Source organism: Garra rufa, chromosome 7 (assembly GCF_049309525.1).
Source record: "Garra rufa chromosome 7, GarRuf1.0, whole genome shotgun sequence".
Classification (NCBI taxonomy): Eukaryota; Metazoa; Chordata; class Actinopteri; order Cypriniformes; family Cyprinidae; genus Garra; species Garra rufa.
This window is the reverse complement of record NC_133367.1, coordinates 15,556,977-15,572,814: the sequence shown is the minus strand read 5'-3', so window position 1 is coordinate 15,572,814 and position 15,838 is coordinate 15,556,977. Positions and strand designations below refer to the sequence as shown.

Sequence of the window (15,838 nt, the reverse complement as noted above, 5' to 3'; positions counted from 1 at the left end):
GTCAGATTTTGCTACCTCCCATTCAAACAGATGGTAGCAAAATTTGACATCGAAAAATTCTACCTATCATATTTTGCTTCCAGCATGATATTAATGTGGTGTGAGGGGTTATTAATTGCGTACACCTACCCCAACCCTAAACCTAACCTTACAGTATGAAAATTAGTGTTGGTAGCAAAATCTGATAGGTAGCATTTTTCGCTTTATCTGTTTGAATGGGAGGTAGCAAAATCTGACAGGGTCGCACAAATCGTCAGAACACCGGCAGCCACGCGGCGATTCCAGCATGTCATAAACTCCACAAAATGATCACATGGCCACGACATATTACTCCCACGAGTTAATATGGCGTTCCCATGAAATAATATCTTGTGACCACGGCATATTATCACATACCCACGAATACATATGTTTTGACCACGTCAAAACTAGTACAAGTGAACTATGTTAAATGCCCTATAATATACAGTTTCGTTAAATGACACTTGTCAATAATTCAAATTTATACAATTCAAATTCAAATAGATTTGTCATAATATAAGCTCCATAAACAGTGAGAAAATATTTTCTTGAAAATATCTTGAATTTACTTGAATGCAACAGACTGTATTTGTGAAATAATAGTTCTATTAAAAATTCACCTGCATGTCATTTATTTTGTATTATTTCATTATGACTCACCTCAGTGTCTTTAGTTTATAGTTTGAATCCTGTAGTAAATCATTAAGCCCCTTCACTCCTGATTGTCCAGGATCATTTCCTGTGAGATCCAGTTCTATCAGGTGTGAAGGGTTTGATCTCAGAGCTGAAGCCAGAGCTTTATAACCTTCTTCTGTGATACTGCACTCTGAAAGCCTAGAGTAAGACAAAAACAAGTCAAAAATGTAATCAATCAATCACTCATTAATTTTTCAGATTAAAAAAAAATCGCAAACCTGAGTATCTGCAGCATGCACTGAGAATTTCCCAGTAGAGAGGAGATTTCATTCACTCCAGAGTTTTCGAGTTTATTTCCACTCAGATCCAACTCTATCAGGTTTGAAGGGTTTGAAGTAAAAGCTGACACCAGAGCAGCACAGCCTTCTTCTATACAGATGGAATTAAACCTGTATAAGAAAGAATAAATAAGTCATACATGTAATTATGCAACTAGTAACCCACCACTATGTGATTTGCATGACAAGTTATTTCAGTAGTTGGCTTTTCTTTTACACATTGGCTAAATTACTTACTTCAGCCTTTTCAGTTTACACTGTTCATTCTTAAACAGAGTGGAAAAGATCTTCATTCCAGAGTTTCTGAGTTTAGTCCCACTCAGATTCAGCTCAGTCAGATTTGAAGGGTTTGATTCTAAAGCTTCAGTCAAAACACGACAGTCTTCATCTGTGATATCGCTGTTATTCAAACTGCATTAAGACAAAACAGTTACAGTTTCAACTTAATTGGTAAGCGCGAGTTGTTAGTTACAAGTCATCACTCTCTGGTAAATGTTACATAAAACAGATCCAGCAGCAAGCTCATAAGTATTAAAAGTTGTCATCATAATTGTGAAACTTACATCAGTGTGTTGAGTTTACAGTGTTTATCCTTCAGTACAGCAGCAAGTTCTTTTAATCCTAAGGGTCCTATTTTACTCAGATTCAGCTCTCTCAGGAGTAACAGGTTTTCACCCAGAACTTTATTCACATATTGACAGGCTTCATCTGCAGCAGGACTCAAAAACCTGCAGAACATAAGATGAAGCAGAATTCATTCAGTTCTCAGTTAAACTTGGAGTAATGAAAAACAGCAGCCAATTTTGATGGGGAAATGTGTGAAATGGGTAAAAAACATTCCTGCAAACACCTGAATAACAATTACTTTCTTGGATCATTGAAATAAATTTGTTATATAAATAATTCAGCAGCACATAATTTAAGTTTGTATTATTTTATCATCTCTCACCTCAGTGTCTTCAGTTTACAGTTTTTATCCTGTAGTAAATCAATGAGCTCCTTCACTCCTGATTGTCCAGGATCATTTCCTGTGAGATCCAGTTCTATCAGGTGTGAAGGGTTTGATCTCAGAGCTGAAGCCAGAGCTTTATAACCTTCTTCAGTGATACTGCAGTCTGAAAGTCTAGTAAAAATAAATTTAGCACAAAATGCATTTGAACTTTTTTGCAGCAATATTAATTGTATTCAAAAATACCATTATTATTATTATTATTATTTACTTATTATTATAAACATTATTTCACAAAACTTTCGAATACTGGATTATGTAGGCCAGAGTTTTTGCTGCAATATGTTGTGAAAGCCAGCTTGTTCCATAAAAAAATTCACAGAAACCACCCTGTTTGTTTTGTGCATTTTACAAAAGTACAATATTTTGTTGTTTGTTGAGTGGACACAGAGTAGAACTTTCACGGTTTTATCTGCATGACCATAAATGGCATAAAAGTGTTTGTGCCAAGACCTCACTCGGTTCCAGAGGCTTAACTTTAAACAAAAAAAAATTGTTATAATAGTCAAACAAAGGTTCACTGAACTCACCTGAGATTTTCTAGTTTGCAGTTTGTATTTTTTAATCCAATCTGAAGTTTCATCACACCTGAATCCTGCAGATTATTGTCACTCATGTCAAGCTCTTTCAGACTAGGGTTTGATATCAGGATGGTAGCGAGAACTGAACAGCTTTCCTCTGTTAGACCACATTTACGCAGACTAAAATGTTGAACATGAGAAAGAGCATTTACAAACACAAAAAAGGTACTTACAAAAGTACTTGATTGATTATATCTAGTGAAACTTAGAATTATTGTTTTGGTAACCTGGGTTCTTTAAGATACTTCAAATGTGCAATAATAAATGAAAAGAACACTCACATCAGTGTGTTGAGTTTACAGTGTTTATCCTGCAGTAGAGCAGCAAGCTGCTTCATGTTTGTGTCTCCTAGTTCATGTTCACTCAGTTTCAGCTCTTTCTGGAGTAATGGATTTTTACCCATAATTCCAGTCACATACTGACAGGCTTCATCTGCAGCAGGTCCTAAAAACCTGAAGACATGAGTAGTCAGTGGCATAGGTTTGATTATATTGCAATAATTTTCAAATTCAATCTTCAAATTAATGCAGAAACAACATAAAGAAAGTATATTTTTTAGATTTTTTTTAATGGCATCTTTTATTATGACTGAAGGTGAGTATCACTGATACCAATACTAATGAAATATCTAAGAAATGGTTCTTTTTAACCAATATTTAACCATTGATTACAGCCAGTCAACATTACAGTATAATTAAGAGCCAATGACACATAGATCATTTAAAAAATTGACGTTATAATTAAACCAATCTTTAACTCTCACCTCAGTGTCTTCAGTTGACATTTGATATTTTGATCCTCTTGGACATCAATGAGCTCCTTTACTCCTGATTGTCCAGGATCATTTCCTGTGAGATCCAGTTCTATCAGGTGTGAAGGGTTTGATCTCAGAGCTGAAGCCAGAGCTTTATAACCTTCTTCAGTAATACTGCAGTCTGAAAGTCTACAGAAAAAAATACATGAATTAAAATGAACAGTGTGTTTTAAATTACTGCACAAATCACAAAATAAAATAAAAATCAAACCATTAACAGATATGCAGCCACACCACATTTAGTTTTAGCTTGTCATCAGTGCAAGGTTACTAACTATTACCTAATAAATCATGACATATCATGAATATCTTGTTACACAGCAAGAAATTAGTAGGAGTTCACAAACAAATGCTGAGAAGCATAAAAAGGAGCAAGTTCCTGGCACTTCCTATAGAATTTTTTTTTTTTACTTATAGTGTTTATAATGATGCATGCATTACTTAATTCTTTTTTCTTAAAGTAATTATGCTGTGTAATTAACCTTAAAATGACTAGTGTTGTCTCATGAATAATTGTCATTAATTATAATACATTAAAATACACCATAATAATGTATACTACATTACAAATGACCACATAACACATTTCAGATGTAACAATAAATTTGCAAATATAATGCATTTTTTCTTTGGTTAAAATTTTATGAAAAGATGTAATGCATTATAACATACGTTGTGTATATCTTTATAATTACAAGTTTAAGTTTAATTTAAAAGTAATGAAGCGTAATGAAGAATAGACAAATTATTATTAGACAAATAGCCTAAACTATAGGTAAAGTGTTACCAAAAATTTTATTATAAACCAGTGTTGCTTTGTTATTATTAAAATGTTAATTTTAATTTTTGTGTGTTAGGTTATTTTTCTCTTTCCAAACAAATCTTCCTGATCTTTTTTTTTTTTTTTTGCATGTTTGTCATACTTTAATGTTTCAGATCATCAAACAAATGTAAATATTAAGCAAAGAAGTAAAAACAACATGCAGTTTTTAAATGAATGTTTTTATGAAGGGAAAACAAAATCCAAACCCACATCTTTTTTTTTGTTTGTTGTTGATTAGCTCTTTGGTCCATTAAGTTTGCCTATTATCCATGTGTATTTCCTGCACAGCACTGACTTATTGCAAGTTATCGCAAATGCTTGATTGCAGTTTTTGCTGCTAAGGGTGGCATTAAGTTTAGGGGGCAAACACTTACTTGCACATGTGGATTTTGATTTGAATATTGTTTTCCCTTCATAATAAAAATTGCATGTTGTGTTTACTTGTGTTATCTTTTTCATTAATATTTAAATTTGTTTGATGATCTGAAACATTAAAGTGTGACAAAAAAAAAAAAAATCAGGAAGGGGCCCAACACTTTTTCACACCACTGTATTATCAGATTATTAGATGTTATGGTATTGTGTGGTCTCAAGTTGTGTTGTCTTAAGACTGAAGTAGTTTAAGACTTTGGTTCTTTTGATTGTGATGATTTGGCTCATATTCAACAAAACCCCACCAATTCACAAATTAGAATATGGTGACATGCCAATCAGCTAATTAGGGCTGATTCATATCTCTGTATTTTTAGGAGGAATGACGGTATACGATATATATCCGGTATTTTTCCATAAATGGTTACTTAAGAGTCAAAGTCTTTGTTAAAACTTTATTAAACAGTTTTTGAGCAAAATATTATTAAAACATGGGGGTTTCCCTCCCTGTTTACAAATAATCAGCTGCACAAAATCTTTGATAAATAAAATACAGTACAGGTTGTTTCTCCTGCTTAACACTATAAGCTGCACAACATATTTCAAATTATGAAAAAAATAGAAATGAAAATAAATAAATAAATAAATAAATAAATAAATAAATAAATAAATAAATAAATAAATAAATAAATAAAATTAAATAAAATAGACCAGGGGTCTTCAACTAAAAATGCTCGAGGTCCAGTAATGAACCCTGCTCACCAGCCGAGGTCCGGACAATTATAAATTAAAAAACAATTTATGTTTTTTGCGAGACCAGGTTATCTGCAGCATATTTTATCTCAAATTCTAGACATTTGAATACCTTTTTAAAGACCTAAACAAAAATAAATAAATAAATAAAATGACTGTAAAAAGCATTATTTACAATTCAGATGCAGGTTTCACAAAACAAAAAAATATTTCTTAAATTATAAACTTCACATTCCAGCCTTCAAGAGTCAAAAGTATCAATTCTTATATAAATTTAAACAAATATTGTCAATCAAGTATTATATTAGTTAACATATACACATATTTTACTGCCTTAATTGTTTAAATTACACGTTATCTTGTCGATCCATCAGTTCACATTTACAACTCTATGTGTTTGCTGCTTAAAACCATGGATTGATTTTTTTTTTTACATTAATCTTTTTGACAACAGCCGACATACTACAAGCTGATTAAAAATGTCAGATCATTCTCTTCCAGCAGAAGGCGCTATCAGAATGGTTCACAGAGCAGCTCCGCAGTGGACTTTGAAATGTGCAGCGCTCATATTTATAAAATGCATAGCCTTATAAAGTTTCATCGCAATTCGTGCCTTTTAGTCCCCAATTTAAGACGACCTGAAATCATAATTAACATTTTCTTAACCCTTATAATACTGCAGTCATCATGAATTTGACAGCTTTATTTTAAACACCGACTTTCAAAAACAACCCCCTTAGCCTACACAAAATACGTTTCTTTTAATGTTTTCCCCCCTGAGTTCGGCGCACAAGAGAAATATTACGGAAGTAAATTATTGTGTAATATCAGCATATAAAGTATATTCGTCTATCATTGTCTCTGAGAGTATGTGCACGTCAGATGCTGGAAGCGCTGTTTTTACTTTCGCTTTAACATATTGCTCAGTTTTCACGTTGCTTGTGATATCCATTGGCTCACCTTCATGATTTAAAACATAAATATGTATAAAAATATATATTTACAATATTTTGCGACGTAACCCCAACATAATGCGTTTTCCATCAACGTTTTTCACTCACAGTTGATGACCCCGGGGCTAGACCATAAAGCTGTTAGTACAAAATGAGTCACTTTTGCGAGCCGCTCGGAAAAGCTTCCCTCTGACCTCACTGTACATTTGTGGCAGAGCTTCTGATGCAAAGTACTTGTGATTGGGTAGCTCGTATCTTGGATCAATGCTTTTTAGCGGTGTTTTAAAACCCCCGTTTTCACGCAGAACGCGCACGCACATGCGCCATATAGATATGAACGATATTGGATAATCCCGCATCGCATTGCCGTTGGGGAATCATATCGATATATCCCCAGAACTCGATATACCGCCCAGCCCTAAAGCTAATCAACTCAAAACACCCGCAAACATTTCCTGAGCCTTCAAAATTTCCTCTCAGTTTGGTTCACTAGGCTACACAATCATGGGGAAGACTGCTGATCTGACAGTTTTCCAGAAGAAAATCCCTGACACCCTTCACAAGGAGGGTAAGCCACAAACATATATTGCCAAAGAAGTTGGCTGTTCACAGAGTGCTGTATCCAAGCATGTTAACAGAAAGTTGAGTAGAAGGAAAAAGTGTGGAAGAATAAAGTGCACAACCAAGAAAACTGCAGCCTTGAGAGGCTTGTCGAACAATCAAACAAAATCAATTAAAAAATTGGATAAACTTGGACTAAGGTTGGGGCATCATGAGCCACCACACACAGACATGTCAAGAAATTTCGCTACATTTGTCGTATTCCTCTTGTTAAGCCACTCTTGAACCACAGACAACATCGGAAGCTTCTTACCTGGCCTATGGAGAAAAGAAATGGACTGTTGCCTAGTGGTCCAAAGTCCTCTTCTCAGGTGAGAGCAAATTTTTGTACTAAAGTTACTGTACCCATTTACCAAGAAATTTTAGAGCACTTCTGCTGACCAACTTTTTAAAGTGGCTGATTTCATTTTCCAGCAGAATTTGGCACCAGCCCACACTGTCAAAAGTACCAAAAGTTGGTTAAATGACAAAGGTGTTGTTGTGCTTGACTGGCCAGCAAACTCACCAGACCAGACCCCATAGAGAAAAATAGAGAATGAGAAACAAGAGACCAAAAAAATAAAGATGTGCTGAAGAAAGAAAGAAACCTGGGCTTCCATACCACCTCAGCAGTGCCAAAGACTGATCACCTCCATGCCAGGCGGAATTGAGGCAGTAATTAAAGCAACCATTAACCAAAAAAGCATAACAGCTAAATCTAATGCACTTCTGAATCAGTCTTATGGTATCCATAAAAAAAACGTTTGGGTGTTGCACAACTCAGAATTAAATTCAATGACATCCAGGGTGTAATGCGAGTTGACCATTATGCTTTCTACAATAGTAAGTCGTACAGGCCTTCTCATCTCCCTATAGTAAGATCATCAGAAAGCTACAGGCAGGTTTGATTAGGTTTGGAGTTAACACCGGACAATAGCCCTCCATGACCAAACTTTCCCATGCCTAATCTGATTTGTACAAAATTGTTTAATAGATTAATATTCCTTGGTATTTTTATTAGGAGATAAATTAACTTACTTACAGGTTGCATAGAATCTTATTTCTATACCTTTAAGAAAGTTTTGTTACACATTAAACATTTTGTAGTGTACAATGTATTTGTAGATTTTTGGAGAAGGCTATAAATGTATCACATTTTATAACAAATAGCTTAAAAAAATGCTGATTACTGATGAAATTTTCCATAAATCTGCTAAAATATTACTTATCTAGTTAACATTAGATTGTTTACAATAGCTTGTTGCATAGTGCGCTGCAACTAACACGCCAAAGCTGTTTCCCACGCATTTATTTGTGACGACTTGGCATAATGTTAACTTAACATCAGCGGCCACAATTAGCATATTGTTTAGCTGTGCATTTACTAAATGAGCACTGTGCTACGTCTGAACTGACCTGACAGTATTTTTTGTATAATCAGTTTCTGTTCTTAGGTGTCTTAATTAATTTTAAATACAATTTTAAACCTTTTTTAATTCCTTGTTTTTATTGTTGTGATTATTTTTTCTTTCTTTATGCAAAGCACTTTGAATTACCATTGTGTATGAAATGTGCTACAGTATAAATAAACATGCCTTGCAGTGTCATAGACTAGATAAAATGACAGAGAAAAGGAAAATGGACATAAGATAATTTTTCAATTTTTCAAGTACTAAAAGTTCACATATTAAGGCATATTAATCTGCATTGTCATTGATAATAACCATAATGACGCAGTCTCCATGCTACAATAAGGATAGAAGCAACGTTTTTCACTGTGGGAACATATCTTTATAAGTAAAATTTGACTTTGTGTCCCCTTCAAAAATGGCTCATGAGAAATTTTATATTTATTAGATGCAATAGACGCAGTATGCATTTTAGCATTGTTTGCTGAAATGTACAAGACCTTCCCTGAAAAAGACGTTGAAGCATTCCCTGAAGCATTCCATATGCACTAATGCACCTCATTACAATCAAAGCTTTTGAACTGAGCACTGATAACAAGCCATATTTTCACTCTCCTCTAGTCAACGGTTTCCAAAAAGCATTTCAAAAAAAAAAAAAAAAATGGCCGCAGCATTTCTAAATCATGTTTACATATGTGATCCCAGATAGCACACATGAGCAAAGACTCTAAAAAACACATCTTGCAGATGCAAATAAAGACGTCGATATCTCGAACATATCAAATAGACATCGCTGAGATGTACAGGTTCTATCCGAGATGTGATCTAGGAAACCTGTCGGTTGTTACACTGGGGCGTTTTTTAGGATGTCAATTTTGTTTGAATTGTTGAATTGAGTTTTCATTAAATTATTATTCTATATCATCTTGTGGTGGGTTTTCCTAGATCACATCAAATCTTTAACCTGCAAATGTTTATGGCATGGTGAAATGTGTTCACAGACAACAATTTATGGATGCGTTTCTGGACACATGCAGTGACATCCAATACAGAATCATATACACACCACACATAAATACATATGTATAAACACCAGTCAAAGCATATTTTAGTCCAGAAAAATGCTTTATCTCTACCTATTATGCCTGATTGCCATGTCCAAATCAGAGAGCGCAAGAAAAAACAGAAGCAGCACAACTGGCTAACACATTGGTGACATTCATGCTTATGTTAAAAAATAAATAAAATGAAAATAATAAACAAACAAACAAGAAAACGTGCATATAAATGCAATAGGCATTACTGTGTTCAGCAACAAATTATCATAGTTATGATTACATATTGTACAATAAGTCAATATTAAGTAATTATGGAAAGCCTAGTGGCCTTGATTGTAGTTGATAGTGATATGTACTCACTTGAGTTTCTTCAGCTCACACACAGGATTCTTCAGTCCCTTACAGATCTCTTTGACTCCAGTGTCTAGCAGACATTTATTGTTGTTTAGGTCCATCTCTTCCAGGATTGTTTTGGAGGAGAGAACAGTAGCTAGAACTGAACAGTTTTTCTCTATCAGCTCACAATTATTCAGCCTAAACACAAAAAAAGCATGATTTATTCTCAGCACATATCCAACATATAACAGATCAATAGGTATTCATATCTGCTCATCCATGTGGCTGACAGACTTTTGTAATGAATGTAGAGAAGTTCTAAAGTATGAATCATGTTCACTCACTTAATTTTCTTCAGTTTGCTATGAGAGTCCATCAAAAGAGCAGAGAGTTTCCCGCCATCCAGGTCACCTAATTTATCATCACTCAGATCCAATTCTTCAAGTACTAAAGGATTTATACCCAGTACTTTGGTGAGATACACACAAGCTTCCACTGCATCAGGACTTTTCAAAAACCTACAGGAAGTAGAAAACTTATATTAGTCATGTTACAATTTCATGTCTTTTGTAGCTTTCATCCTTTCTATTGGTTCAGTATATAACAAATAGACAATATGTATGTATGTGTATATATATATATATATATATATATATATATATATATATATATATATATATATATATATATATATAATATAGTTATGATAATTTGATATATTGTCAGATTTATGAAATTGTATGATTTCAATAGAGAAAGAAAATGTCAATAAATTCTTTCTGTGGTTTTTGAAAATATTTTAATGATTTTATCACCTGATGGTCTTTAATTTACAGCATCCGTCTTTCTGTAAATCAGTGAGACCCTTTACTCCTGATTGTCCAGGATAATTTTCTTTGAGATCCAGCTCTATCAAGTGAGAATTTGCCTTCAGAGATGAAGTCAAATTTTTATATCCTTCTTCAGTGATGATGCAGTCTGAAAGTCTATATATTATATAAATTGACAAAACATATAGACAAAACTGTTTAGTACAGTAACTATTACCTTAATGATACCACCTGCTTAATATTACATAGCCTACAATATTTAAATTAGCTAAAGAAAAAATGTTAACTAAACTAAAATGAAAATTACATTTTAGTCTCCATATTTACCTAGATTTTAATCATTTTACCTAATCAAATATACTTTTGTGTAATGTATTCTGTATCTCTGTGATTTTGTGTGAACTAATTCGGTAGTTTAGCTCTGTTCCTGTTTTGTGTGTTTTTCTTCATTACACCTAGGTTGTTTGCACTTTAATTCCTCTGCTGAATTCTAGTCTTTGTGTTTTCTGTGTTCATTGTCTACTGTTATCCATGATAATGTATCTCTGGTGCTCTCAGTTCTGATCAAGCTGATCCATGTCACCTTGGTTTCTTGTGTTTTGTTGATTTTTGATCGTTGTTGTAGTGAACAAAGTTCACAGAATCAAACAAAAAGCACAAAGATACAGTATACATAATACATTAATAAGCCTATATTTACATGCAGAAATGTACAGAAATTAAAATACACACTTCAGTTTCTCTAATCTGCATTCTGTATTTTCCAACAAAGGACAAATCTTCTCAATTCCTAAGTTTCCAAGTTTATTTCCACTCAGATTGAGCTCTTTCAGGTTTGAAGGATTTAATTTAAATGCTGAAGTAAGAGCAGAACAGCCTTCTTCTGTAATACTGTTATTATTCAGTCTGCAGAGAAAGAAAACAGGAAACAATCTTCAGTTTATCTCAAAGGCTGCATTTACACTGGCGCAAACATGCATACACTGGAGTTGTACATGCATAAACAAAAAAATCTGGTAAGTAAGATACATATCTGCTATCTGGATATCAAACTTACATCTAAACACACATATCCGATTCTCCTCAGAACTCCAAGCCACCACAATGCAATGGCGACACGCTTGCACATAAAGTAAGTTTTAATGCCAGCAATGGGAATGTTTATCTTGAATAGTTTTATCCGTATGACATGCAGTGCCCTGCAGGCTTTAATAAGTAATGTTTGAATTGACAAATTGAAACTTCTAGTGGGCTTTAAAACCAGACCAAAGTTAATTATATTGTAAAGCATGTGGAAGTGTGGTGCTGTATACAGCAAATATGTTCTAGATTTCTGGGTTTCTTCTGAAATATCATAATGTTAGTTTTTTGGATGTTGACTTCTAAGGTCAAATCATGATCAGTATTTAGTTAAAATGTCTAGGTTGTTCTAAGGACCTTCTGGAGTTTTAGACGGAATTAGCAATTCATCTGCATTAATCTGACAATGCCTCAAGTCATGCCACAAGTCACGGCCTCAACATTCATTATTAAAAATATGTATTTTCGAACATTAAAAGGTATTATACGATATTAAAATCCTATATTGTAATACATTCTATTGTTCTATAAAAATAAAAAGCAGCATTCAATAATGACAATATAATATACTATATTATAATAAAGTATAAAAAAATATATATATTATTCAAGTACCTGTCAAAAGTTTGGAAACCTTAAAATTATTAACAGTTTTGAAATAAATATCTTCTACTCCTCAAGGCTGAATTTATTTGATCAAATTAAGTAAAAAAAAATGCAATATTGTGTAATATTATTACAAATAAAAAAGTTAGCAATTTTAATATATTATAAAATGTAATGTTATAAAGCAAAATTTTCTTCATCATTATTCCAGTTTTCAGTGTCACATGATCTTTTAGAAATCATTACAATTTATTTGACTCTAAGAAACATTTCTGATTGTTAGCAATTTTGAGAAAAAATTGTCTTTTTAGGATTTTTTAATAAATAGAAAATTTAATAAACAGCATTTATCTGCACTTATCAAATATATTATTTAAATTTGTTAATGCATTTATTAAACATAAATGATTTTTCATGTCTTCAATCACTTTCATACATGACAAATTACATAATTAATCTCTCTTTTTTATATTTTATACAAATGTTTGAGTGGTTATTGTTTTCACATAATAATTAAGCAGCAACACTATTTTGAAACATTGTTTATAATAATGTTTCTTGAGCAGCAAATCAGCATATTTAAATGATTTAAGTATTATGTGAAACTTCTCTATGTTCAGATTTTAAAACATACGTAATGATGAAAATTAAAGCACCCCCCCAACCACAAATTACCAACAATTAGTAGTGATTTCAGTTTTCCACCGAGTTCTTGTTAGGTTACTGGGTAATCTAGTGGACCTTGGTTGTTTTTGATACTTGATTAAAGAGCATTTATTTTTCCAATGACATTTAATTGGTTGGAATTAATCATACTGTATTATATACAGTATGAGGTGAAAGCTGTTGTACATGCAGGGTAAATAATAATGGCCACAGGCCACTTGATGTGAATTATATAAATAATTTTAATAGCAATGCCGCACCAGAGGGTCCTCTATGTGCATAGTAAAGCGATCACTGACAATATTTTTTAGGAAGAATTAATGTAAACAGATATCGGATACCAGTCTATCTAAACCTTGGGGCCAAAAAATCTGACATGGTCAAAAGATTGGCTCTGTGCAATAAAACATGCAGTGTAAACACAGCCAAAACTTTTTTAAGGAACAATGACATTCCTGATCCACACAAGTTGCTAAAAATTTATTATAATGTTATATTTTAAAGATCTTTTTAACATGTTTTAAGTGTAACGCACTAAACAATGTACCATACTCACGTCAGTGTGTTGATTTTACAGTGTTTGTCCTGCAGTAGAACAGAGATCTGATTCACTTGTGTGTCTCCTAGTTCACGTCCACTCAGATTCAGCTCTCTCTGGAGTAATGGGTTTTTACCCACAAGTTTGGTCACATACTGACAGGCTTCATCTGCAGCAGGATCCAAAAGCCTGCAGAAGGGAAGAGTAATCAGGATTTAAATAAACAAATCTGGTTCAGATGGTAAACAGTGTTAAATTGTGTTAAACTGTCATGAAACACATAATACAGCGATAACATTTCTATAATTAGGTTTTTACCCACAATTCTATTCACATACTAACAGGCTTCTTCAGCCTTATCATTCAAAAACCTGAGAGAGTAAATGATGACAGAGTTTATTTTGAAGTAACTTATCCCTTTGTACTTTTAATTTAAAAAAAAGCTGTTTAACTGTTAAAAACAGCAATAGATTGTGCAGCTTATTGTAAAAATAAGAAATAAAAAAGAAAGTAAGGAAGAATGTGAGTAAAAAAGAACATTTATAAGCTATATCTATAAATAACCTGCATATTTGTTCTATTATTTTTATCATGACTCACCTCAGTGTCTTCAGTTGACAGTTTGGATCCTGTAGTAAATCATTGAGCTCCTTCACTCCTGATTGTCCAGGATCATTTCCTGTGAGATCCAGCTCTATCAGGTGTGAAGGGTTTGATCTCAGAGCTGAAGCCAGAGCTTTATAACCTTCTTCTGTGATACTGCAGTTTGAAAGTCTAGAACAGGAATGAAAAAGTAAAACTTTGATGATTAATCAGTTATTCCAGGAAATTATTTAAATCCATAAAAGTAATTTGTTTATGAATTCCTTTAACAAAATTTTATTTATTTTAAATTGAATTTCAAACAAAACCCATGGTTCAGTATGTGTACAAACAATAGGCCCAGAAACCTTTAATATGTTAAATAACAAATCACCTCATTTTCTCCAGTTTACAGTTCTTCAATCCACAAGACAGCAGCTTCACCCCTAAATTCTGGAGATTATTTTCACTCAGGTCAAGATACTTCAGGGTGCTGGAGTCTGAACTAAGAACTGAAGCGAGAGCTGAACAGCCTTCTTCAGTCAACTCACACTTACTGAGCCTGAAAAAAAAAAAGATTTTTAGTTTATTCACATTCTAGTACACAATGTAAAGCATATGCCAAACAAACTGTGGCGAGTCTTATAAAACCATATATAATTGGATAATATATGATGAACACAAAATCTATTCACTTCTATTCATGGACATGCTAAAGAAGCAGAGTAAAAACACAAGCATAGGAAAAGGTTTCATTTTGTTTTGCATACTTTGCAGAACAAAAAATTGTCTGACTAACAGAGAACATTTACAAAGGTTTAAAATCCATGAGTGTATAGATACAAAGTAAACATTTCATGTTAGCATTATCGTTAACATTTCTCATATTGTTCCTATATTTAAAGACATATAATTAGACCAATTGTACAGTGACATTAAAACAATATATTATTTAGTCACATCATTTGGAAATATTACTTAAAACAAATTACAATTTTAGTTTTAATGAAGCTCTGTTTTTGTCTTTTTGTCTCACAAAACTTACCTCAGTATCTCCAGTTCACAATTTCTGTTCAGTCCAGTGCAAAGTTCCTTAACTCCTAAATCCTGCAGATTATTATAGCTCATGTTCAGCTCTTTCAGACTGGTATTTGATTCAAGAACTGAAGACATAGCTAAACAGCTTCTATCTGTTAAGTTACAATCATTCAACCTACAAGGGAAATTTAATCATATAATTAAATTGGGTAAATACAATAAATAAATAAATAAATAAATAAATGATAATAATAATAATAATAATCATATTTACAATTTGTATTCATTTTTGTAGCCCTAAATCATACTTAGATAATTTAATTATATACAAGTTCTAGTTTTATTTAGATAAAAATAATATGAATATGAAAATTACATATGCCCTGCTGAAAAAAACAGCAAATGCTGGCAAGTTATGTTTTGGTGATGGTATGCTGGTTTATGCTGGTCCTTTTCGAGTCCTTTGCTGGTTAATGCTTGTTCTTAGCTGGTTAATGCTGGTCCTTAGCTGGTCCTTGGCCAGCACCATGACCTTTGCTGGTCTATACTGGTCATGGGGCTAGCCAAGAACCAGCAAAGGACCAACAAAGGACCAGCATAGGAACAACAAAGGACCAGCATAAACCAGAAAAGGACCAGCATAAACCAGTAAAGGACCAGCATAAACCAGCAAAGGTCCAGCATAAACCAGCAAAGGACCAGCAAAGGACTAGCATAAACCAGCATCCCAGCACTAAAACATACCTAACCAGTGTATGCTGTTTTTTTCAGCAGGGTGGTTATATTCAATTAAAC

General features: G+C 33.1%; 1 protein-coding gene across 1 annotated transcript in view; it reads right to left on the bottom strand.

Moving 5' to 3' along the window:
- The window catches only part of LOC141338728 (uncharacterized), a 148,610-nt gene that overhangs the window by 51,197 nt on the left and 81,575 nt on the right, over nucleotides 1–15,838 (bottom strand). The window contains exons 12-21 of the mRNA XM_073844342.1: nucleotides 14,024–14,197; nucleotides 10,048–10,221; nucleotides 9,728–9,901; nucleotides 3,349–3,528; nucleotides 2,867–3,037; nucleotides 2,535–2,705; nucleotides 1,945–2,118; nucleotides 1,559–1,723; nucleotides 1,233–1,406; nucleotides 936–1,106 (exon numbers count right to left, since the gene is read on the bottom strand). Coding sequence (XP_073700443.1) covers nucleotides 936–1,106; nucleotides 1,233–1,406; nucleotides 1,559–1,723; nucleotides 1,945–2,118; nucleotides 2,535–2,705; nucleotides 2,867–3,037; nucleotides 3,349–3,528; nucleotides 9,728–9,901; nucleotides 10,048–10,221; nucleotides 14,024–14,197 — 1,728 coding nt within the window. The remainder of the gene's footprint in view (nucleotides 1–935; nucleotides 1,107–1,232; nucleotides 1,407–1,558; nucleotides 1,724–1,944; nucleotides 2,119–2,534; nucleotides 2,706–2,866; nucleotides 3,038–3,348; nucleotides 3,529–9,727; nucleotides 9,902–10,047; nucleotides 10,222–14,023; nucleotides 14,198–15,838) is intronic.